General features: G+C 48.6%; 1 protein-coding gene across 2 annotated transcripts; it reads right to left on the minus strand.

Moving 5' to 3' along the window:
• Positions 1–292: 292 nt before the first annotated feature.
• Positions 293–24,355, minus strand: LOC122711001 (protein lozenge-like). 2 transcript variants are annotated; one of them, XM_043929335.1, is made up of 6 exons: positions 24,092–24,355; positions 23,476–23,706; positions 18,985–19,098; positions 13,326–13,625; positions 1,030–1,203; positions 293–850 (listed from the first exon to the last, which is right to left on the minus strand). In XM_043929335.1, exons 1-6 carry the CDS (start codon positions 24,345–24,347, stop codon positions 375–377), a joined length of 1,551 nt encoding a protein of 516 aa, XP_043785270.1. In that variant the 5' UTR covers positions 24,348–24,355; the 3' UTR covers positions 293–374. The 2 variants fall into 2 exon arrangements, with proteins under 2 accessions (XP_043785270.1, XP_043785271.1); XM_043929336.1 differs by lacking the exon at positions 13,326–13,625.
• Positions 24,356–24,481: the final 126 nt, after the last annotated feature.

The following is a 24,481-nucleotide window of genomic DNA, read 5'->3' on the forward strand; positions in this document are numbered from 1 at the left end:
CTGTTCAAGCAAGATTTTATTTCATGGAAAATATCTGTATTTACAATGTTACATGACTATCTTCCCACTCGGAGGATACACCGTGGATACGGAACACTGAAATCGTTCACTTTTCCCGAATCGGTGCAAGAGCCGTCCTCTCCACCAGGAGATTCCCAATCGTAACACTCGCGTACCAAGAAGAAGAAGAAAAAGAAAAAGAAAAAGAAGAAGGAGAAGAAGACCACTACAATCCATCCGAAACCAAGTTTCGTAAAACCAAGTTTCTTCCTCGATATCACATTTACAACGCGGTTCCGCCCTTGGTCCAAAACTCGCACTGGCAAAGTGAGAAAGCGGCGGTGTTTCCACGCCACGGTGGAAGCGAGGTGAGCTCAGTAAGGTCTCCAAACGTCGTTCCTCTGCTCGTTCTCCTCGCCCATCACGCCGATCTCCAGCCTGTTGCTGCTTATGGTCAGATTGCTACCGGCAATGGTCACCTGCTCCTCGCTCAGGTCCCCGTGCAGGTGCAGGTGGATCTGGTTCTGGTTCACCGTGCTGTACAACTGGGGGTAGAGGACCATGGGGGCAGGGCTGATGTAGTTCTGGCTTGGATTGTTGTAGTAGCCCTGGTAATTCGGGTTGTAGTTGTGCGAGGCGACGGGGACAGGCGTAGCCGGGCCCGAGGTCCAGGAACCGTAGTGGTAGCTCCCCGGGCTTCCGCTCCCTGTCCCGCCCCCCGCGAAGATGTCAGGGTCGCTCGACTTCGCGGGAACCAAGGGCAACGAGGTCGACGAGGCGCCGTGGCTCGGATACATGGACACGCAGTTCGGCGTGTACGTGTCCTGTTGGCTGGTGTCCGACGGCAGAACTGCAACAATTCGAAACGATTCTCTTTTTCCGGAGGACGACGTAAAATTTAAAACAGATCCGTAATTATTTATTTCGATCGAAAGGGGAATCTTCAGAGGAATCTCGAATAAGGTTTCCTCCTCGAACTCGTGGATTTCCTTCGGACGAAATCTTCTTTTTTTCCCCCCCCCCGCTTACCAGTTGGCAATGGTACCGGCTCCGTGGTCGGGTGATGAGAAAGGGCTTCACCTGGATACGAGAACGCCCCTCCAGGAATCGGTGAAAACGAGCCGCCGCTGCTTACCGGAGGAGCCGGATAAGACGGCGCCGCCGACGGATAAGTCCATTCCGCGCTGCCTGCCGTACCCGTGTCTGCAACAATTGTCGCGATTATATCGACACGAAGAGGAGGAAGAAGGAAAGGAGGAAAGAGCGAGCGGACAAATTGGTACACGTATCGCGTAACGGTGTTTCGAATGACTAACTCCGCCGGATTGATCGAAATGACTCACGGGTGAAGGCATGCCGGAAGTCGAAAACTTATCGCTGGAAACGATACGTTAATACTCTTTCTTGATTTATTTATTATATCAGGGATCTTTCCTCGCGTGTAAAAGCGAGGTAATTATGTATATTAATTATCATCTCGTGAAATATTTATCGCGGAGTTATTCGCGACTTCCGTCGTCCGATGAATATATGTATATATATATATATATATATTGAAGTATTATAGCGATAGCAGGTCGGAGTAAAAGTAATTGGAGAGGAAAATGTTGCACCGATGAGCGAGCGAGTGAGTCACTCGATGATTCGGCAAAATTTACGCGCTCGCCATTTATTCCCCGGGCGACGAGCAGCGGTCGAACACGAGTTACGGAGTTATGAAACGCGTATCCTCGTTTCTCCCGCGAATAAAGTTTCACGAAAAGAATCGGCGTCGACACATAATATTTCGCTCCTCTTTTTTTCCCATCCTTCCTCTCAATCGCTCGTTTCAGCTTTCATTCGACATCGGTAATCCTATAGTCTACTTCCTGTTGGCCTTCGAGTATTTCTTCAAACAATCCACACTTTTTCCCGCTCTATTCCCTCTGTCTTAGCTTCGTTCCAAGGCGAAAAAGAAGAAAGAAAAATTCAGAGAACGTCGAAAAGTCGAATCGAAGGAAGGAAGGAAGGAAGGAAGGAAGGAAGGAAGGAAGGAAGGAAAGGAAGGGGTCAAGGAAGCTGGTGTTGCCTTAGTCGTGTCACAGAGACGCATACGTGGCTTAGGACGAATACTAGGTGGAATATGACGGTGGAAAGGTCGAGAGCATTGGTAATTCGACAGTCGTCGGCTCGATGACGGAACAACGGCTCCGTTCAAGGGCGCGCTCTCGTCGTTCAACTGCTTCCAAGAACTGCTTCTTCTCTGGAGGAACTTTCGAAATATCGTCGATTATTCTTCATCGAAAATTTTTCCCGCTCGAGTTACGTGGAAACGATAATGATTAAACGAGTAGCGCTATTATTGGCGGTTAAAAATAAAAATGAAAGAGTTTATCCAATTCGTTCTCGTCACTTTCCAGCAATGGAAAGATTCTTATTCTTGGGAAATTATTTCACAAAATTATTCGCACAAGCCTTTCCATTTTCTCTCAGAGCGAGAAGAAATATTTCTCGATGAAACGAGAAATTTTTCGGACTCGAATTTTTTTCTCGCTCGTTCCCGAAGCGAGAAAATTTATAATCGCATCTCGGCAGCGAAGTAAATGGAAAGCGACGTTGGGAGGGAACGTTTCGGGTCAAGGCGGGGAAGCGTTAGAGAGAATTGATTAGAAAACCGTCGATTTTAATAGGCGATAAATCACGGGTTTCGCCATTGGCTCGGACTGGAAACTCGCTTCGTAATCCCGCGTTGGATTACGAGGGGCTGCCGCGCGCAAGAAACGGTCGGCGGTTTTGTAATTAACGGTTGCTAATTCCCTCGTAAACCTATGGACAAGCCTTTACGCTACGCGAGCCTTCCAAGTCAAATTATTTAACCTGGCGGGGGCCTCGAAGAAGTCAATCGCCAGGCCTGTTTAAAACTCCTTCCCGTACAGCGTTTTTACTCTCTACACTCGTCCTGACGCGTGTCGCCGTCTTTTATTATCGAGAGCTTCCCACGTTTACGACCTCCGTCGAACGATTAAACGAATTTCGCAATTGAACAAACTTCGCAACCGACCGAAAGATCTTTGAAAATATCTCGCGAAACTTTTCTATCTTTATCAGGGTTTTCCAAAAAGTCAAATGGAAAAGGAGATAAATTGGATCGAGGTCACGGGGTGGAGGGTCCTCCGGCGAACGATTAAACGAATTTCGCAATTGCACAAACTCCGCAACCGACCGAAAGATCTTTGAAAATATCTCGCGAAACTTTTCTATCTTTATGGATCAGGGTTTTCCAAAAAATCAAATGGAAAAGGAGATAAATTGGATCGAGGTCACGGGGTGGAGGGTCCTCCGGCAAAACTGTCGTTACGGCCTAGGAAGGAAGGAAGGAAGGAAGGAAGGAAGGAAGGAAGGAAGGAAGGTCGAGGTCGTTTCGGAATTCTCAAAGGGGACCGCCGTGGGGCGTGGGGGTGATTACCGAAAATGGCCGTGCATTTGCCGCAATTACCGGAACAACGGTAAGAAAACAAAGCGGAGCGGGTCGAGCGCACTGGGTCGACCATCTGTTGGATAATGGCTCGTTTCGAGGATCCGTTCAAGGAAGACGGCCGGTTCTATGAACCATAGCTAGACCAGGTTCAGAGAGAGGGAGAGAGAGAGAGAGAGAGAGAGAGCAGAGCGAAGGAGACATCGGGTGAAAATTCGATCGCTTACTCGTGGATTTTTTTCCCCACCTTGTCGGCTAATAAGATCGGATCGGAGATGAAATCGTCCTACTATCTCCACGCTTGGAAACATTTCGTGGAGTTTCATAGTTTCAACCGCAGACACCGGGAGGATTTGCGAGAGAGGGAGGGAGGGGGGGAAAGTGTATCAGACTTTCCCATCGTCGATACACCATTTATTATCGGCTCGATTCGACTCGGTGTCGTTGCGCCGCGGTCGGTCGCCCCGCGTCCGATTCAGGAGGAGGAGGAAGGAAGGCTGGAAGAAATCACCAAGGTGTAACATCGCGCCGTTCATCCCGACCGAAGGAAGGGACGCACGAGTCCTGACCAAAGGAACTCCGGACTTGTTTACTACTTCCTCCTCTCCGTATCTCTCTTCTTCCCTCCCTGGATCTCTGTCCGTTGCTCTGCGGGTGTGAAACCACAGTGAGGTGGTTTTGGTGCTTAGTCTCCCGACCAGCCATCTACTTAACGAACCGTCCATCGACCGCCGTCATTTCGTCGTTTCTCGCTTTCTCTCTCTCTCTCTCTCTCTCTCTATCTATCTCCCTTTGCCCCACACCCAGCTTCGAGCTACCGCTATCCGTTCGTTCCAACGTTCGACCTCGTCTTTTTCCTCCTCCTCCGACCGATCGAGAAACGTCGCGTCTATTCCGTGAACGCGGAACCGACGCGACATACTTCGACGTTCTTTCGGGCCGAGTCGCTTTGAGACTCGTCCTTCCAAAGTGTGGCGGGATACCTAGCATACCTTGTCCTTGACACGTTTCACCTTGCTTCGGGCACCTTGTTCCCAACTCGTCCGGACGCGCGCCAAGAATTTCGCGAGAGCGGCAAAAGTTGGAACGGAGGGAGTCCTTCGTCGGGGAAGAAGGAATCGTTCGAGAAGAATTTCGTTCGTCGATTGTCGCAGCCTTTGGTGTAAGAAGAGAGAGAGAGAGAGAGAAGGAAAAGTTAGGAGGAACGTCGAACAGACGAAGCCGTGGGGCTTCGTTTCCCACCAAGATAGATGCACACGTTTGGTCGTGTAACGTAAGTCGATATTGCGTCGTCTCGATATTCTTGCTCGACACGAATGTCGACACACGCTAACCGTACGTGTATGACACGTATCGAGAGGCACAACGCTCAGAGAGGAGAGAAAGAGAGAGAGAGAGAGAGAGAGAGAGAGAAGAGAAGTCTTACGCATACGAACGGCCAGGAAACTCTTGTTGCCTCGCGTATCGCTTACCATCACCGATTTCTTCTTATACACCGGGTATCCTGTCCCGGGGATAGTGTTTCCCTCGATGACTTCGGGATCCCGAGCTACCAGTCGGATCGCCGGTGTCCTTGCCGACTCGATAATCGAACAGGAAAACCATCTCCCCTCCTTTTCCTTTCTTTTCCTTTCCTTTCCTCCGTTTCTCCGGAAAACACGGCCGAACGATAATTCGATCTTCGATCCATCGTGTGACTCGAGATTCGTCTCCTCTCTTCCAGGAGGAACGTGTTGAACGCGTTGGAATTTTATCCTTTCGACGAAAGTTGGACGAAAGGAAAGAAAGAAGGAAAGAAAGAAAGAAGAAAGGAAAGAAAGAAGGAAAGAAAGAAGGAAGGAAAAAAAGAAGGAAAGAAGGAAAGAAAGAAAGAAAGAAGGAAAAAAAGGAGGAAAGAAGGAAAGAAAGAAAGAAAGAAGGAAGAAAAGAAGGAAAGAAAGAAGGAAAGAAGAAAAGAAAGAAGAAAAGAAAGAAAGAAAAAAGGAAAGAAAGAAGGAAGAAAAGAAAGAAGGAAAGAAAGAAAGAAGAAAGGAAAGAAGGAAAGAAAGAAAGAAAGAAGGAAGAAAAGAAGGAAAGAAAGAAGGAAGGAAAGAAAGAAAGAAGGAAAGAAGGAAAGAAGGAAAGAAGGAAAAAAAGAAGGAAAGAAGGAAAGAAAGAAAGAAAGAAGAAAGAAAAGAAGGAAAGAAAGAAGGAAAGAAAGAGAGAAAGAAGGAAAGAAAGAAGGAAGGAAAGAAAGAAGGAAAGAAAAAGGAAAAGAAAGAAGAAGAAAAAGGAATCGCACAATTCTCACAGAAACACGTGAGAAAATATAATAACATATCATAAAACCGTGGATCGATTGATAAGTACGAAACGAATCCTCCTCCTGCTTCTCCTCCTCCTCCGAATTCGAACGATTCACGGTTCGTCAATCTCCGAGAAGTAGGCGATCCGATCCCTTTCGACGACGGTTTCAATGCCCATCGCCGCTAATTTCGTTGAGCTGCGTTTCTCGTTCCTTCGTCATTTCCCATTCATCTCTCCCTCCCCCGACCCCCCACAATCCCCCTGAAAGGAGGAAATCTGTTTAACGCCCGGCCGCAGAAGAGAGCGCGTTTCGCACGCACGCACGCATCGCGGCAATTTCGAAACGAACAATGGAGATGCTCTTCTCCGAGCTTCGAGGTAGCCGGTGTCGACTGCTCCTTTCCCCCCTTTTGGGGAAGAAAAAGATCTCTGTTCTCGTTTCCTCTTCGTCCCTTCCCCCCTCCCTTTCGCCTTTCAGGAGAACAACTTTCGGCCAACAACTTTCATTCTGGCCCCCTCCCCCCTTCCACGAGCGCCGCCGTAATTTCGAGGGTGAATGAAGAGCATGAATGGGAGAGGGAGCCGTGATCGACGCGCCCCGGAAATTCACGCGCCTTCCAATCTCTCGCCAGACACGCGAGAGTTTTTCTAGCCTCTCTCTCTCTCTCTCTTCCTTTTCCGTATAATTGCCTTGCTACTTTTAGCGCACGGTGGAAAGGGCGACAGAAAATTTGAAGGAACGTCGATTATATTCCCGGACAGTTCTCCAAAGAAGAGGAGAGGATCGCGTGCGAGCCGAGGAGGAGAGATCCTTTCAACCGCTGCTCCTCCTCCTCCGTTCATTCAATTTGTCCCCCGTTATATGTTGCGTTTCGATCCTTCCTTCCACGGGAGAAAATAAACAAATACAGTCTTACGACGCGTCTTGCGAAGCTTCTACGAAGGTAGAAAGGAGTAGAAAGGAGAGATCGCGAGAGAGTTGAACGAAAGCGATCGTTTAATCGATTGATCACGGTTCGATCGGGCTGCTTGATCGCCGATCAATTATGTTCCCGATTGATAAAAGAGCAAGTCAGGGTAAAGAAAAACCGGACGTTGCTCCACGACGAATCCGAAATCGATCGTTTTATTCCCTCTCTTCTATTCTCTTTTCCACCTCTCTCTCTGAACCGTTCCATTTTCGAATTTATATATCTGTCGTCGTGGTTCGTGAATCGAACGTATATGATCGAAACTTTGTCGTGAAACGAGGGAAACGTCCATCTCTCCCAAGTCTCCTTAAGAAGAATCCTTTAACACTTTACACTTTCACGCTCCTCGAATGTAACTCAATTTTCGGTATCGTTCTATCACTATCTAATAAAGGAGAGGAAAAACGTGGAGAAGAGGACCAAAATCGTGCCCAGGTAAAACGAGAGGAACTCGAAAGAGAGAAAGAGAGAGATCAGGACGAAGATCCCGTGCCCTCTCGAGCGTGGATCACGTAACTGCCTCTCCACCTCCTCTCCTCTCCTCTTCTCCCAAGATTTATTCCCTATTTTTTCTCCTTCGATGCTCTTCTTCCCTCTCTCTCTCTCTCTTTGAACACGATTCAATGTACCGGCGATATACGTGTACAGGAATTTTGTGTACGAAAAAAAAGGGAGGGGGCCGGTACGGGCTTCCTTTCGATCCTAATTCGTTTACCTTGCCAGTACTTCCGTTTCACCATTCATTCCAGTGCTTCTTCTCCCTTCTTTCATTCAATTTCTACTACTTTTCTTCTTCCCCATCTCGCGATTCAGGATAAACTATGTACTCGATGAAATGTTACGATTTTTTTTGCATTTCGTATCGGGAGGAGAGTCGTCGAGGTTTACGAGATTTCTGGAATTTCTTCTTCTGGAAATCGTGTGACAAGAGTGGAGAAAAGGGGCGGGAAACGCGGCGGGTGGTCTTTGCACGGAGACTTGGTCACGGAAATGGCTGCATTTCAACCAGAGATCCAGAGGAGGGCGTTGCGATACCGTCTCTTGTGTTACTACTGTCTCTTACGGGACAGAATATTTCTCATATTCTTTCGCGAATTTATCTTTTTTGCGTCGCAATTCTTTTCTAGAACTTAGGATGGGAAAGAATTTAACAAGATTAAACTCGAGAAAGAATTGTGGGGATAATATGATAATCGGTCGCGTGTTTGGAATCTTTGAATTCTTCTTCGCGAAAGAAGGCAACGTCATTTTCACGATTTGTCCGAGTAACGAGATTCCGAATCCGGAATGAAGCGAGGAACATTTAACATACTTTTCACCAAAATTTCTTCCTGTATTTCTTGAATATAGATATATGTAATTTTCTCATATAATCTCGAGATATAATCTCGAGAGAAGAAAACTTGATGCCAATGAAAATTTGCTTAAACATCGTGAAAGATCAAAGCGATACAAAAGGATGAAGAGAACGCAAAATTTGCTTCTCTCGGAATGCAATGCTTCGACAATTTCTCTCCTGAGAATCGAAAAACACTCGACACAATGAGATAATCCTGGAAAGAAATCTCGACTACTTTTTCTTTTCCTTTTTTCCCTCCCCTCCCCTTTTTCTTTTTCTCTACCTTAGGAAGGAGCAAAAGAAGTTGCTCCAAATAAACGACCGTTAATGGTAAAACGCTGCGACAAGTTGGCCAAGAAGAGAGCAGTTTTCCGTTTCTTCGCTCGGCTCGGCGTGGCCGCTTATTATCGCAAAAAACCGGCCGTCTTTTTATCCGCCGAGATTTTCGAGAGTTTTTGCCCCGATGTTTCGGTAGGATGACGATCTCGGGAACCGGGATCCTCTGGATCGTGAACCGCTTTCTCGCTTCGCTCGTCCGCCTCGATTCTTTCGACGTTTCGAGCCGGCGGATCCGACCTCGATCGATTTGCTCTCGAGATTGTCCCTCGATCATCTCGCAAATCGATTCGAACGAGTATCCTGATTGCCGAACGCCTCGATTTTCGGCCGACCACCCATTCCATTTTATTCCTCGAGATGCATATACTTTCGTTCCGTCGAACGGGTTCACTCGAGGAAACGGAAAGAAAAAAAAATTCTTCATCTTCGTCCATTTCGTTCTCGAGGATGGAAAATTTATCCTTTCGCGCGCATCTTTCCCCAAACGTTTCCAACTTGAAATTGCCACCAACCGATATTTTTTTCCGTTTCGGGGGAGGGTGCACCATCAGCAGCGGGATCGTCGTGGGAAAAGCGTGGATGCGTTCGAACGAAGGGTGCTCGAATTCAATCCACCCTCCTCCCAAGAGTAGTCGTGCCAAAACTCGTCCATCTCATCCTAGATACTCTTCCTCTCCCTCTCTCTTCCCACGAATCTCGAAACATCGAGACAAGGAAATATCGAACTTGTCCATCTTCGAAAACGTTATAAATCGTTCGCTCGATGAGACCGAGGAGACGAAAGCGAACCGATTCCCGCGCTATCTCCGGAAAGCATCGTCTAGATCCTCGGCCAGATTCGTGGAAATACGTGGAAACGAGCTCGATTCGCCTCGGTTATTATCGCGGTCTTGGCCACCGCACGGGTTTCCTTGAGTCGTCCGCCAAGTGCGCGCCTGATTGGACGGACACGAAGGATGTCGTGCCACCAGGATACGCGATAAACCGACACCCGACCGATAAACTTCGCTGCGAGCACCGCACCCGGACGGATCTCACAAAATTCTTCGCCTTCGAGGGAAGCCGACGATCCCTCGCCCCGATAAGCGCCTCTTTTCTCTTTTCTTTTCTTTTTTGAAAAACACTTCGAAAATACTCGCGTCCAGAGATAAGTTTACCGCGAGAAGGAAGGGGGAGGGGCGCGATTGGTCGGAACGGATCGGAGGGAAATAAGTGCGTATACGAAACGGTGCGCGAAACGATAGTCGTCGTGGACGTCGCGGAACGGCGGATTTACGAGTTTAATTAAGTTCTGCGGTCGCGTTCGTCATTTCGGCGGGCATCGAAGCCTCGTTTCCCTCGCTCGGAAGGGGACACTACCCGTCGCTTTAGATAACAGGGAGAGTCGTTATCGTTCCGAAAAATCTGGAAAATACCGCCCTCCCTCCTTGGAACGAACGGAAGGAAGATAGAAGTAGTTTTAAGGGCGGTTTCGGTGATCGCACGCGTTCTCCTCCTTTTCCTTTTCCTCCTCCCGCGTGTCACGGATCCTTTGCGAATTGGCAACAAGTTTAAGCTTGCGCGTTAATAACCCGGGTGATAGAGTATGATAGGGGTTGGCGTGTTGCAGGGGGAGGGGAGACTCGCGAAAGGAGTGTATGTGACACTTTCCTAATTGCCTGCAAACTTGCTCCCTCTCTCGCACCCCTTAAGAAAGGCTACACCCTTGAACCCGTTCCCTCACTCTCCTCCCTCCGAGGAGGGAGAGACCTCAGACGCTGCGAAGGCGGCGACGCCGGCAGAGAAATTTAATCAACCACACGTGATACCAGCCGCGAGGATTAAAAAGAAGTTGCGCGTGTATACGAGGGAATGGCAAGACTTTCCAGATGAAATTCTACGCGAATCCGGCCGCAGCTTGACATTAAACGACAAAGATCCCTCTCTCTCTCTTCTTTTTTCTTCTCTTCTGGTAGCGGAGAGTACCGTTTAACTAAAATTCCCAACCGAGGAACGAGTAAATGATTCCGTACAAGCACGCACTGTAAGCCTTCCATTAAAGCCTTCCCTCTCTCTCTCTCTCTCTCCCTCAGTCGGACAAAATCCACGTCCACGGGTAAAGAAAACACTGACAATCATCGGTAGGTGGAGGAAAAGGGAAGGAGACGGGACGGAAAGGTAAGCCGCGTTCTCCTCTCCGCGTGGTCACGTGGGAATCGCGAAATTGTGAATCCTCTCTTCGCTGGCCAATTATCATTAATAAATGGAGAGAGAGAGAGAGAGAGAGAGAGAGAGTTAATTTTCCTTTTCTTTCGATAAGAAAGATTATCGTTAGAAATATTCGACGAATTCGCAGTTTCTTTTTTTTCCCCTTCTTTCCGATAAAATAGAAAATTCTATTCTCTGTAATTTGTTTCCGCGACTGGAAAAATTTTTACGCCACGGATGTTCTACGGGGAAGGTGCAGCCGAGCGAGGAAACAAGACAGATCCATCGCTTTCGGGTTACGCTGCGAGTAAACGCGGAGATAGAGATAGACAGACAGAGAGAGAGAGAGAGAGAGAGAGAGAGAGGAGGAATATACAATCAGCGTGATTGTTTGACACCCCATAATCAGCATCCTTACCCCTACCACGTGGTCGGTCGCCGCCCGGCATCTCTCCTGTCGTTTCTATTTTCTCCTTCTCTCGTTTCGTTTCGTTTCGTTTCGTTTCGTTTCGTTTCGTTTCGTTTCGTTTCGTCTCGAGAGAGCAACTCTCCTCCTCCTTCAATTCCCCGCGCACCACACCCCCCCCTCCTCTTCGGCCACTCGGGCCCGCTTGCCACCGGCTTATTACCCCGATCACGACTCGAGATGAGGCTTCGGGCAAAAGAGAAACGGACACGGTTATATTATAACAGATAGGAGTAACGCTCGCTACCCCCTTTCTTTTCTTCTTCCTTTCCTTGCAAAAAAACCTTCGCCAGTGTCGCGCTTTTGTCTCTCGCAGCGTCGTTTTCCCTTCGCATTTTTGCCGACAAATTTCGTTTCGAGGAGGAGCGGATGGAAGGCGAGTGAATAAGGGGACGAGATCGAGTAAAGGGTTCGCCCGATGCGATTCATGGGATGTAAACGGTGCCGGCCGATCTCGAGCGAGATCATGTAGGCGAGATTTAGAGAGCAATCACCGAGGAGGAGGAGGTGGAGGAGAGAGAGAGAGAGAGAGAGAACAGTGGCGGAGAAGGAGAGGCGAAACGAAAGAAGAAGAAGATTACGAAGATGGGAGAAGGAGGGGGAAGGGGGGGATGGTCGATTCAACAACGTCTACAACGGCATCGCAAGCGAACCGAGCCCGAGACAAAAGGAGGAGTCGGTGGATCGAGCGGCAAAAACAACATGGATCCAGCTCTCGATCGATCGAGAAGCGATCGATCGATCCCTGGTATTACGCAGACGTGCACGTGAGCGGTACGTGAGTGCACGAGTCTCTTGTACCGATTGTAAATTCAGAAGGGGAACTCTGAATCCGGTGCTGGCTTGCCTCGAAAACACGGGGCGAGAGAGAAGGAGAGAGAGAGAGGAGGAGAGAGAAAAGGAGGGGGAAAATTGCATCCACCGACGCTCATCATTTCGCACTCCCTCTCTGCGCTCATTCGTACGTGTGCCCATTCGGCCCTTGGATCCGCTCATTAGGCGCGAAGTAGACACGGAACGCGAAAAAGAAGAAGAAGAAGAAGAAGAAGAAATGGAAGAGGAGGAGGAAGAGAAAGAAGAAGAGATGAATGGGTGACCGATAAACCGAGGCATCGTCTCGCCTCGATCGTTTCCATTCATGTGAAAATGCAATCGAATTTTGAAAATTTCTAATCGATTTCGCAAATGAAAAGACGGAATCTCGAGTATCTCGCGTTGATCAAAGAAGAGAGAGAGAGAGAGAGAGGGAGTTTGGACGAGGTAATTAGAATGGTCGGGCGATCCGGGAAGGTGACACGGGTGCGACAAAGTTGGGCCGATCGGGCGGAGAGAAGGCAGGGAGAGGGGAGGAGGAGGGACGAAGAGAGAAGAGAGATTAGGGCAAAGAGAAACCGCAACGTAGCTTCAAAGAGGTCTTGCCAGCCAGGGGCGCGTCTACTTAACTTTGATCAGGTCGAGACCGCTGATGCGAGACGATGCCATGCAGAAATAAAGTGGCTCCCCTCCCACCCCCGAGTTTCCCGCCTTTTTTCGCATCTTCGATCATCGAAACCGTACCACCTCGACGGCCTCGAAACGTTCTCGTCAAATCTCGATTTAATCCAGTTTGCTGAATTTTTAACCGTATTTAATAGGATCCATCCGGGATCCATGATCGCGTTTTACGACGATGATAAAACACCGGGAGAAATACCGATCTCGTTCCCTCCCTCCCCTCTCTTACCCTCTCCCCGGCTAAATCATCTTTCGGCCGGAGAGAGAGAGAGAGAGAGAGAGAGAGAGCGAGAGCGAGAGGACAGTTTCGGCCTCGTGCTGGAGAGACAACAACGGGTGGATCGTGTTGGAGATCAGCGGGAGAAGAGATGGAAACGGCAGGTTGAATGTCGTTATTACGTTGAATTAGAGGGTGCAGAGCCGGAACGAGGTATGAAACTATTACCTCGCGAAACGGCGGATCCCTCCCTCCCCTTCCAGATCCCTCGCCATCCTCGCCTCCCCTCCCCGCGATCGAGGAGAAGGGGGTGGGTGGGGTTTGCGCGTAGTTTCACAGCCGCTCCACGAGCCACGAGGATAGGATACGAGCGAAGCATCGTCGTAACACGCCGATATCCGCTGTCGGAATCGAAAACGAAACGACGCGACGAATCTTCTCAATCTTACAACCGAATCGAATCGAATCGAATCGAATCGAATCGACTTTCCAGAAAATTAATTAAGATTCGATTCCTCGAATGGAATTTCGCAAAAGGAAGCGGGATAGAGCGCGAGAATGGATTAACTCACCACCGTGCTGAGGGCTGTGCTTGTAGCAATCCTGATGAGCCGAGGAGCCGCTGTTTGGCCCGAGGTGCGCGCTCGAAGCAGGCGATGCGGTCGGGTCGGTGTTGTTGGGGTTGGTGCAGGCACCGCTAACCGAATTCGCGGTGACGTTGTTGCCGACGTGATGCTTATTCCTCCTGTACGGCTCCGAGTCCCGAAGGTAGGGAGTGAACGGGCTTGGCGCGTCGGGGAAAGTCCCTCGGGTCAAGCCGGGAACACGGGGAAGCGCGGGAACCCGCGCCAATCCGGGGATGTGAGTCTGCCCTGCAAAATAAACCAACCGTTCTCTCTTCCCCTCCGCTTTCTCTTCGTCCTATTTTTCTTATCCGTTACCAGCCTTTTCCTTTTCCTCTGTGAGTGGATTAGCTTCGAGCAGAGCCGAGTTCGTGAAAAAAAAAGCCTAGCCTTCCGAATGGCGAATCGGGCCCGATAAGGAGGGAGCAAATGTTTGTGCAATTAGGCCGATATAGAGAGGGATAATTAAGAAACTCGAGCTGCTATGCGCCTCGATCGACTTCAATAGCATTCCTCGCGCGTTCCATCTCCCTCCTCCGAATAGTAGGAGAGTATCCGCACAGTGCACACACCGGACACCGGCGATTCCTCTATTGGGGAGGATACGCAATATGCGTGTGCATCGTTTATACGGCGAATGCGCATTACGCGCCACGCGTATACCCTCGATTGCTTACGTAATCACATTGTACATGACATTCGGTGGCAAAATCACCGCCTCCGTCTTTTTTTCATCCCCGAAACGACCGAGTCGAATCCTAATTTTTCTACTTTTCCTCCTCCTCCTCTTCCTCAAAAAAAAGAAAATAAAAAGATAAAAAGAAAAACGACGATTCCTTCTTCCATCGAACAGGCGAAAGGAGAGGAGGAGGAGGAGGAGGAGAGGAAGACGTGGTCGTCGATCGAAAGAAGTGGAGCACTCCCCCCTCCCTGTTCCCCTCGGAAACGGGCCCTCGGTAAGAGGTAGAGGAAGGTAAGAATGGGGAGCCGCGAGGCGCAAATTGTTATTCGTAAGGGCGGGGGAGGGGCGAAGGGAAGGAAGAGGGAAAACAGCAGAGGAGAGACTCGGGCCACGAGGGCGAACGACAAATAAAGTTCGACCGCAAACTGCACGAAATTGTCGGTGAGCCCAGATGGTCAGCTCCGGTGCGGCAACCGATGCCTACAAGATTATTCCTCGCTACCGACTACCACGATTCCTCGCCCGTACACGAGGCCCAAGAAACGAGGGAGCACCGCGTTCGGCTCCACGACCGGATCCCACGACTTCTCACGTACCGGACGCTCGTAATGCCCCCCCCCTCTCTCCCTCTCCCTCTCCCTCCCCTCTTCCTCCCCAAACGTATCGGTAGAATCGCTCTTTTCGGGGCGAAGCTTCGAACTCCACGAACGGGAGCAAAGTGGAAGAATGGAGCGAGTTAAAGACGATAAAGGAAAGGGATTTTTCGTATCTCTCTCTCTCTCTCTCTCTCTCTCTTAGCTACTAGTGAAGTAGACGAATCGAAAATGGACGAGTCGAAGCGAAAAACTATGTTGATATTATTCGAATGAAAACGTGAAATTATCGGGGATTGGCTATCGCGTCGTCGAGCCGCGCAACGGGATATCTGAGAACGTACCTGCTATCCGAATCTAGAAGCGGAAAGGCGGTTAATTACAATGAACAAGAACGATCGTGATATAACACCTTCGTTGAACGTGGTGAGGCAGAGAGGACGGAGAGAATGAGAGAGAGAGAGAGGGAGGGAGGGAGGGAGGGAGGGAGGGAGAGAGAGAAGAATAATTCCAATCTCCGCAGCACGAGTGGTGGGCTTATCTAATCAAAGTGTGGCAGCCCCGGAGGACGGAAATAGCGCGGCTTTTTTCCTCCTCTCTAATAACGGGCCCCTCCCTCCGCTCGTCTTACGTCCTCCTTGACGCCGCGCCACCGACGGCCTCCGCCAGGCCGTTTCGACAATTTTGCTCCGATCTTCTCTCTCTCTCTTTCTCGTTCGCTGCAAAGAAACATCGTTTCTCCCGCGGAAACAACGGCAAAATAATCTCTTGATCCTGAATTCGCGATCCCTTTCCCCTTCCCCTCGCAAAAGTTAGAAACGAGAATCTTCGTCGAAGCTTCAAACATTCCTTCCAATTCTTTCTTCGTCCAATCAGCTATGGACGAAGAGATTTCGATGGACGGCTTTCTCTCTCGATCCATGTAAAATTCTTCGACGATCTCGAAGATCGAGCATCCTCGATCGATCTTAATCGGATCGAAAGTGTCCCGCTCCGATTGTGGATAGGATTTTTTCTTTTTTCGAAATACATAATTTCGAAATACACGTATGGGGATTCCAAGCTTTTCCTACGGAGGATACGGAAAATAATTTCGAGAGAGAGAGAGAGAGAGATAGGGGCACGGCGCGCGGTGCATTCTTGTCTCTAATCGAAATACCAAACGCGGAACAATTACCGGGCAAGCAAATTCAATTTCAACGTTTGACTGACAGCGGCCGATCTATCGATATTGTTTTCCCGGGGACCGTTTCGATGATTTTCGGCCGCAGTGATGGATACCCGGTAGCCACTTTGTTTCGCAACTCCCTTTTCTCCGTTCGTTTCCAACCGATTCGCGTGTCCCTCCCTCCCTCCCTCCCTCCCTTTCGACTCGTTCTCTGTTTCCGGATCCGATCGAGCAATGGTTTTCCGACCAACCGAGAGAAAACTAGGCCTGCCGCCGGCCACTTCGCATCATCGTCTCCCTTCGTTCCACGCGCGCCGTCTAATTCTAAGTCTAACAATCGAAACGAATTGTGGTAGCTCGTATTGGCCTCGACGAGAACGATAACGTAATTATTACGTTAGACATCCTTTGACCTCGATCAACGAAAACCTATATTGATGGCCAATATCGACACAATGCGTTCGAACATCAACTTCGAATTAAACAAAACACGCGCATTAAATAATTTCCTTGCCCTCGATCCTCGGCCGATTTTTGACAAGGAAGAAGAATAAGATTCTGTGGAAGGATTGCGTTTGAAGTGTAAGGCGACTTGGTTTCGAAGAAATTCTCGATCTTGGAAGTCCGTTATCCCGGTCGCGTGCCGTCTAATTCTAATTCTAATAATCTAAACGAATTCGTATCATGGTGGCTCGTATTGGCCTCGACGAGATTATCACTGAGAACTATTACTAATTATTATGTTAGACATCCTTTGACCTCGATCAACGAAAACTTATTAATTATATTAATGGCCAATATCGAAACACGCGTATTAAATAATTTTCTTGCCTACGATCCTCGGTCGATTTTTGGCAAGGAAGAAGAATAAGATTCTGGACCGCGTTGTAAGGCGACTTGGTTGGTTTCGAAGAAGTTCTCGGCCTTGGAAGTCCGTTAGCCCGGTCGCGCGCCGTCCGGTGGCCGAGTTTTCGGTATTTACACGCGACGACGGGCCGGTGAATTGGAAAAATTGCGCGATTACCGGGCGAACAGCCGGGGCGGGTCGAGAAACGGGGCGAGGGGTGGTGATTCCCGATAACAAAAAGCTCGCCCGATTATCCACGCAATAATGATAGCCGGCAGGTGTCTGGTGAGCGGCCGTGGCTCGCATCGTTCGCAAGCGAGGACAATGAGAGCGCCGGTTGTTTCGCCCGACGGCTCCCGTACACGCTTGGTCGTTTACATGGATTGTCCGTGGTGCGTGGCCGGGCCGCCAGCGAGGAGGCACGCCATCGCTGTCCGAAACTCGTGTATGCAATATGTCGTGATGCGTGCCCTCCATTTCTTCTCCCGCCCGCCACGGAATCCTCGTCCTCGAGAGAGAAGAGATTTCGAAATCGACTTCGAAAACTCGAAAATTCTTCTTCGCGATGATCGAACGAAACGTGGCTGTAGAACGAATCGGTCGAATCATCTTCGTATCGGGAGTATTCGTCTAAGCTGACCGAACTCGATTCGCGTTTTTCTTTTTTTCTTTTTTTTTTTTTTTTTTTTTTTTTATTTCACGGCATTAGCGATATTTTGATATCCCGTTGATTTCCATTGGTTACGTGGACGGGAAAAAAAAAAACATCAATTTGCTTGCTTTGATTTTTTTCATACACAGAAACACAAAACACAAACGTCCATCTCGCGCAAAGCACTGTCAAGTTTTCCCCGTATTAACGGGTAAATAGCTTGAAATTCTATCGTATACGTATGTCCTTCGCGAACAAATTTTCGATCGATCGGAAATATCCTACGAACGATTTTGCGATGATCGTCGTAAAAAGGGGAGGGAGGAGGGGAGGGATGGATTGTAACGATAGATTCGCGCGTAACTCGCGTTTATCGATCGTTGCCGGCCCGCGGAACCGGAGCGAACGATAAAAATGTTAGAAAAATCAATCACGTTGGTCCATTTCGAAAAAACAAAAACGGGAAGGGAGGGGAGGGGAGGGGAAAAAAAAAAAAAAATCTGCGAGACCGGTGGGCACGCATCGTCCTACGTCTATCAATACTTTATACAACAAATGCGAAACGTCCGCAAAAAGCTGCCGTATTCGTGGTCGACTCCGCAGCGGCTATTAATCTGATATCGAAATAACAGGCATTTTTTTTTTTTTTTTTTTTTTTTTTTTTTTCCTACGAACGGAACTCGAAATTGGTGGTACTCGCTTAAGCCGGGACAATTGTTCCGCGTTTTTCGAATTCTCTCTCTTTTCTCGACGCATGGGCAGAGACGTATTTCGTCGACAAATATTTATTATATGTAAATAAATTTACGTTTTGTGGATCCATTATGCGAAACCGGTGAATTGATAATCTAAAAAAACTGCTAAAGTTTGAATATAAACGACGATTTTTCCAGCTTCGACGAAATTAAATATTTCATTATTGCCCTGGTATTTTCGCTTCGGTATCGAGTTATCCTCGCGGTTTCCAAATATTCAATATGCGGTAATTTTTTAAAAGCTTTCCGCCCCCATGTCCTTCCCCCATCTGATCCCCTATCCTCCGCGGTACGTGTCGAAAACGAATAAATTAATCCCTCGGCCCAAAAAAGTAGGATGAATCTCGAGAAAAGAACCTTTCCTCGGAGAGGAATACTCCGGAGGAGGAGGAGGAGGAGGAGGGAAACTTTTTAACGCTTTCTACTCTAAAAATTCTAAAAAAAAAAAAAAAAAAAAAGGAAAAAAGAAAAAATCGTGAAAGGATGGAACGGTTTCGGTATTACTATTTGCAGGTTGAATCCGTCGGTATGGCAAATACGCATGATACGACACACCGGTTATTAAGCATGGTCAAGCATCGATAATTAACGGATATTTTTGGAGGTTTTCATAGTATATTACGGTAAGTGGATTACTTTTCACGCGGCGGTGTGCTGGTAAAAGCATTGTCCGTGTAGCGGGGGTTGGCGAATAGCTAACCCAAAACACGCATACGCGCGGTACGCACATCGACCACTGCATCATCGCGCACCATCTGCTCTGTAATGACTTCCCATTACCGCGTATAGGGACTTTCGTTGAATTATCGGTACATTTTCAGGGAATCGACGGGATAGTAGCAGCCGGTGGCCGCGGATAGATCTCGCGATCCATGGTCCACCAGAGGATGGAAAGTGTTTGATCTACTCACTCGTTTTGGATCGGGGCTCTCTGGGTCCGTCCACGGTCACCTTGATGGCTCTCGTGTACGTGGCCACTTGGGGAGGCGTCGTCGACACCGTGATGGTGATGCTGAAGCTCTTCCCTGAAAACACGTCTCTAATTAAATCGAAAAATCCGTATCGAGGTGGAGGGGAGAAGATATTTATCCCCCCCTCTCCAATTTCCCCCTCCCCCAAATCGAGGAAGATCATCGATTTATCATTTATCGATCGAGTTTCGGGGCGAATGAATTTTGCGACACAGCCCGTAGACTGCGGTCGACCGAATCGCGATCTAAATAGTTTACGATCTCGTCCTCCCGCAATTACGTTCACCTCCGTTCGGTTTCGAGCGGAGACCGCGAGTGTCTTGAGAGAGCGTCCGCGCGGGCCGAGGAGAAGAGGGAACGAGGAGAAGAGGACGTTCGGAGGGTGGAGCACCGGTGTGCGTATATCACCGACCAAGGTCTCGAAGTTGAAGGTTCGGTATATTAATTCCCTCTCCATAAACGTCCGTCGCAGAGATTGACTACGCTCTCTTAAACGCTCGCTAATATGCATTCGGTAATTCCGCCGCCTGTCTGCTGTCTTCCAACGGAACAAACCCCCTTGTCTCTTTCGACCGGTAAAAAGTCAACCGGATTATTATAGCCATCGAGCCTTCCTCCCCCTCCGGTTACTTTGTGTCGGCACGATTCGGTACCACTTAAAAATAGATGAATGCTTCTCAGGTAGGTAGGTAGGTAGGTAGGTGAGTGGGTAGGGTAGGGTGGATAGGGAAGAAGGAAGAGAGTGCCAAAGCGTCGCGATTTCTTTCTCTCCTCCTCGTTCCTTTCGCTCGTCCCTTTTTTATGGGAGGGGAAAAATTGGAAGGAGGGGAAGGATGGGACGAAATTGGAGGGGAGAGATATCTGGAGCGCGAGATGGATCGATCGATGGACAAATACGAAGAAGATCGGTCGGTTCGCGTTAAAGAGAGGATATCTAACGTGTCGCGGACATATAGTCGTTTGTGTTGGCGTAAACGTCAACGATTTGTAATTGTCTCCCCTTGGTGCACCCTGGTCCACCTCGCTGTGTCTGTCAACATGATAACCGGCATCAAACACCCCCAACCCCGCCACCCCCGGGAGCTGCAACTGACTGCACAGAGGCACGGCGTTATATCCTAGTTATAGCGTGCCCTCTCCCTCCCTCCCCCCGCGAGCCGCCGCTCGACCTCCGCCCCCATTCCACCACCCTCTCAGCCGCGATGCTGTCGCTCTCGCGCCCGTCATTACATCCTTGTTATCGTCATCATTTCGGTCTAGCGCAAAGTGGCTCGTTTCGGAACACCAAAAATCACGCGCATCGCATCGCTCCCCTCTTTCCGACTTCCGTTTTAAAATCGATTAGCCGAATCGATCGGCCCTAGCTCCACAGCAATTACACGCTTGTCTTTTCGCTTTTACGACCGCGGCTTCGATAATCGCGCGGTTCATCGACCGGATATTCTTCCTTCTCTTCGTCATCCCTCTTCTGAATTAGCGTCTCCTACCCCCTTGATCCCCGCGTTCCTCGAGAATTCTGCTCCTCTCCTCTCTCGTTCGCGGACGGAATAAAATCTGGGAAACAGAGAGAGAGAGAGAGAGAGAGAGAGAGAAGAGGAAGCTGTGCCGTGGCTCGGTGACCGTCGTATCGTAAGCGATCATAGGAAGGGAATTCGCGCACGACACCCGACCACCCCTTTCCCGCCATCCTTCTCCGAGTCCATCGCATTTGGGGCTAATAATGCCGCACAGCCGATTTCCCCCACCGACTGGCCGGACCTGCGGTTAATACTCGATGATGGGAACGGTCATCTGCAGAGACAGGACACCCAGGCTGTGCATTCGCGAAACGACGAACGGACGGACGGACAGACGGACAAAACCGGGCCACGCGTATGTGCCACCTATATATATATATATATATATATAACGTGCACCACATCGCCGGTTATCCGCCGCGACTCCGGCTTGTTTCGATGTGTCGGTGCGTTTCGAACGGTGCCGAGGATGAGATGAACGCCATCCCAAACCGCCCACACAACCATCCGAAACCACTCGAAACCGTCCGTTAATACTCGTGGCACCAGGGAGCGAGGGGGAGGGGGTGGGAGAGAGGGAGAAGGGGGCGAGGTGGCCGGCTGCTCCTCTCTCCAAGTAGTAGGAGAGGCAGAGCGGCAAGTTGGGATGGAAAACGAAGGGTTCGGTGGAACGGGGACGAAGGTCCCGATCCCGAGTCTCGCAACAGGATGTCTCTGCAATTGTCAAATAATTACTATCGGTGGTAATTTCACCCGTGTCGATATAGACTGCGGTATATTACTAATTATAGGCACGGGCCTGCCTCGGTCCCGACGATCACGGAACGCCCCCCTTCCCCGTCCAAAGCCCCTCNTCTCTCTCTCTCTCTCTCTCTCTCTCTCTCTCTCTCTCTTCCTCACCCTTTGATCCGCCACCACCGTCCCATCTCCCTTTTCCTTTTACCTCCAGTTTACCATCGCCGATCCATCTTCACGGAAGGTGATAATTGTAAACATCTTTCCTCTCCACCTAGCTCGTACTTCAACCCTCCTTGTGCAAGCCCAATCTTATCCCGCTTCCTTCCGAACTTCTTTCATTCTTTCATTTTCGTTTTTCATTTCCATTCCCCGTTACTTTTCTTCTTCTTTTCTTTTTTCCCCCTTTCTTCGCAACAAAACGGCAACTCTCCGCTCTCTGCTCTGTCTCTCTATTGACACGCTTTGAAGGAGAGGGAAGGAGAAGCTATGGGGGAAGAGGGAGATTTCGAAGTTTCGAATTTTCCATCGAATTTCTTGGACGAATCGGCAATATCGAGGGGAATCGAAGCGGTGCGGTAGGATTCAATCAAATTAATAAGTCGCGGAAACAAAATCTCGATGATAGGAGGATAGGTCGACTGGCCGGTCGCGGCTGGTACGAGGGTGGTTTGGTCAATCGTCGAAATTGAGTATTACGGATTATCGAGGAGAGATAGTGAAACAGGGGAAAAAAAAAACAAAAAAAAAAAAAAAACAGGAAAAACAAAAAAAAAAAATACCAAAAACTGGACAAAGGGATCGAAGGATTTCGGCGAGGGACGTGTCCCTTTCGCTAATTGATTTCGGGGATAGCGTATCCGGTGTCAGGAGGTGGATGGAACCTCGCTGACCCTGCACTTCATGATGAAATGGAATGAAACATAGATGATGCTATCGACGGACGTGCAGTTCCAACGCGAGCAGTCCGGCTCGTTAATTCATAAATGCATCGTACGATGCGTGGGGTGCAAAATGCATTTGTAGGACCGGATGGGTTCACCTGGCGGCCCGTAGATAATCGTAGCTGATCGACGTGCCGCACGCAAATCTACGACTTAATCGGCGCAAAAACGAATTATTTAAAAAGCTGTCGGTCGATCGATCCGTTTGGAAATCATTTATTAAAAGCCCCGGTTCCCGGTTGATACGTGTAACTTTGTTCGCGGCCGGCGCGATTTAATTTCTGTATTCAAGCTTAATCTATACCTTTTAAAGCAGTTTAACGATTGCGGTTTCGCCAAGTGTGAATTAACTAATAACGCGCAAATAACGTAAAAGAAGATATTTACGCTCGCTAATTAAAAACGCGGCCCTCGCCGCCTCACCTTTCTTTACACTCGTTTCCGGATGGATTGGATTTTTATATTCTTCTTTATTTTTTTTTTTTCTTTTTTTTTTTTTTTTTTTTTTTTTCTTTTCGAGAAAAAACGCGAACATCGAACGGATTCGCTTGATTTTCGAGACTTAGCCCCTTCCTCTCCGGCCGACGAACGATGATTTCTGATTAACGGCCAGTTGTTTCGGATGCTAGGTCGGGGCTACCGGCGGACATCGAGTAATGACTCTGGGGGCGGCGGGATGCGAGGGAACTCGCGGATGCGGAGGGTTTAAAAGCGAGAGACGAGTCAAGCGGGGTTGAGGCCAGTTGATGACGATGATGATTACAATAACCGTGCTTTTAGGGGGTTCGAAATCACGGTACGTGCCTCTCTTGTACAGATAATTTACTGGCTGCTTTTTCAACGACTTACAAAGCGACATGCCACTGACGATGACACTCGAAACCTCAAAACTAACTATCTCTATTGGCTCGTTTAATGGCTTGTCTCGAGCTTTGATCATCGAATTGAATATCTTCGGATTGAAATCCGATTCTAATATCTTTTAAAATAGATATAATACTTTGCCAAAATGTTTACGTTTAACTTTAACTTTTTGCGTCGCCGTTGTGTAACAATGTAACGGTATAAAGCAAAATTAATCAAATATATATGTTTTGACTATTTTGTAATTTGTTTATTTTAGAATGAGGAGAAGAAGAAAGAAATAGTATGCCTTTGATACCCAATAATAAATAATTATTGGTAAAACGAGTAATAATTTTAATAATAAACGAATAATTATTTTAAACACTTACCCCTACCACTTCTTCCGACGAACCTTAAATCGTTGAATTTGGCGACTTGGTTCTTCATCAACGTGGTGGAATTCCTTAGTTCGGCGCAACAGTTTTCATCATTACCCGCTCGTACTGTCACCAATGTTCCATCGACGACTTCGCCCAGAGCGACAACTTTGAACGCAACTGGAAGCGTTTTGTTGGATCTCCAATGTGTTGGCAATTGACTGCAGAGAAAATATGGTGATCCTGTAAAAATATAAAAACGTTCAACGTTTTTGTTGAGAGAATAGAAATAGAGATATACGACTAGTGATGTATAGATACCTAACCCTACTTTTTTAACCTACTTTTTTATACTTGTTTAAAAATTAATATCGTAACTATATTCTTATCACAAACTATGACAAATGTTTATCACTTTTCTTCTCTACGAAAAATCTACGAAAAGCGATACTTGAAAACTTTTTAAAAATATTATCGTTCTTTTTTAATTCGCGCGATGAATTCGCGTTGCGACGAAATTTCCATTCTATACGCCGCTTTCCCGCTCGTTCGAATTGAAAATGACGTCAAACGTTTCGACCAATCAACGATACCTTTTTTCGGTAGCCATATTAGAAAGAATACGAACCTGTTCGAACTAATTCACCAGGATGTTCAGCTTGTGCCTCGCCGACGAGTCTTTCGGTCCACCAAAGCTCGCCGACGGCGGCACCCTCGCTCATTTCGCCACCACCTCCCCCGGCGTCGGCGTCGTCGGCCTGCTGGTACCTGGTGTTTACCCCCTGAAGAGGCGCCAGTGAGGGGCCGCACGGACCGGCGCCTTCGTGGGATCCAACGGTGGCGTAATTCTCCCCGCAACCCACGGAACCCACCGGTAGATGCATCCCATCGGCCAGTTGCCGCCCCTCGTCGCCCAAGCACGTACCCTCCGGACAAGACGTCGTGATTTCACTTGCCTTCTCGATCTGTGCACTCCACGGACTTTCCTCTGCTATAGCTGCTACCAGCAACTTCTTCT

This window comes from Apis laboriosa, unplaced genomic scaffold (assembly GCF_014066325.1).
Source record: "Apis laboriosa isolate Shangri-la unplaced genomic scaffold, ASM1406632v1 scaffold16_cov148, whole genome shotgun sequence".
Taxonomy (NCBI): Eukaryota; Metazoa; Arthropoda; class Insecta; order Hymenoptera; family Apidae; genus Apis; species Apis laboriosa.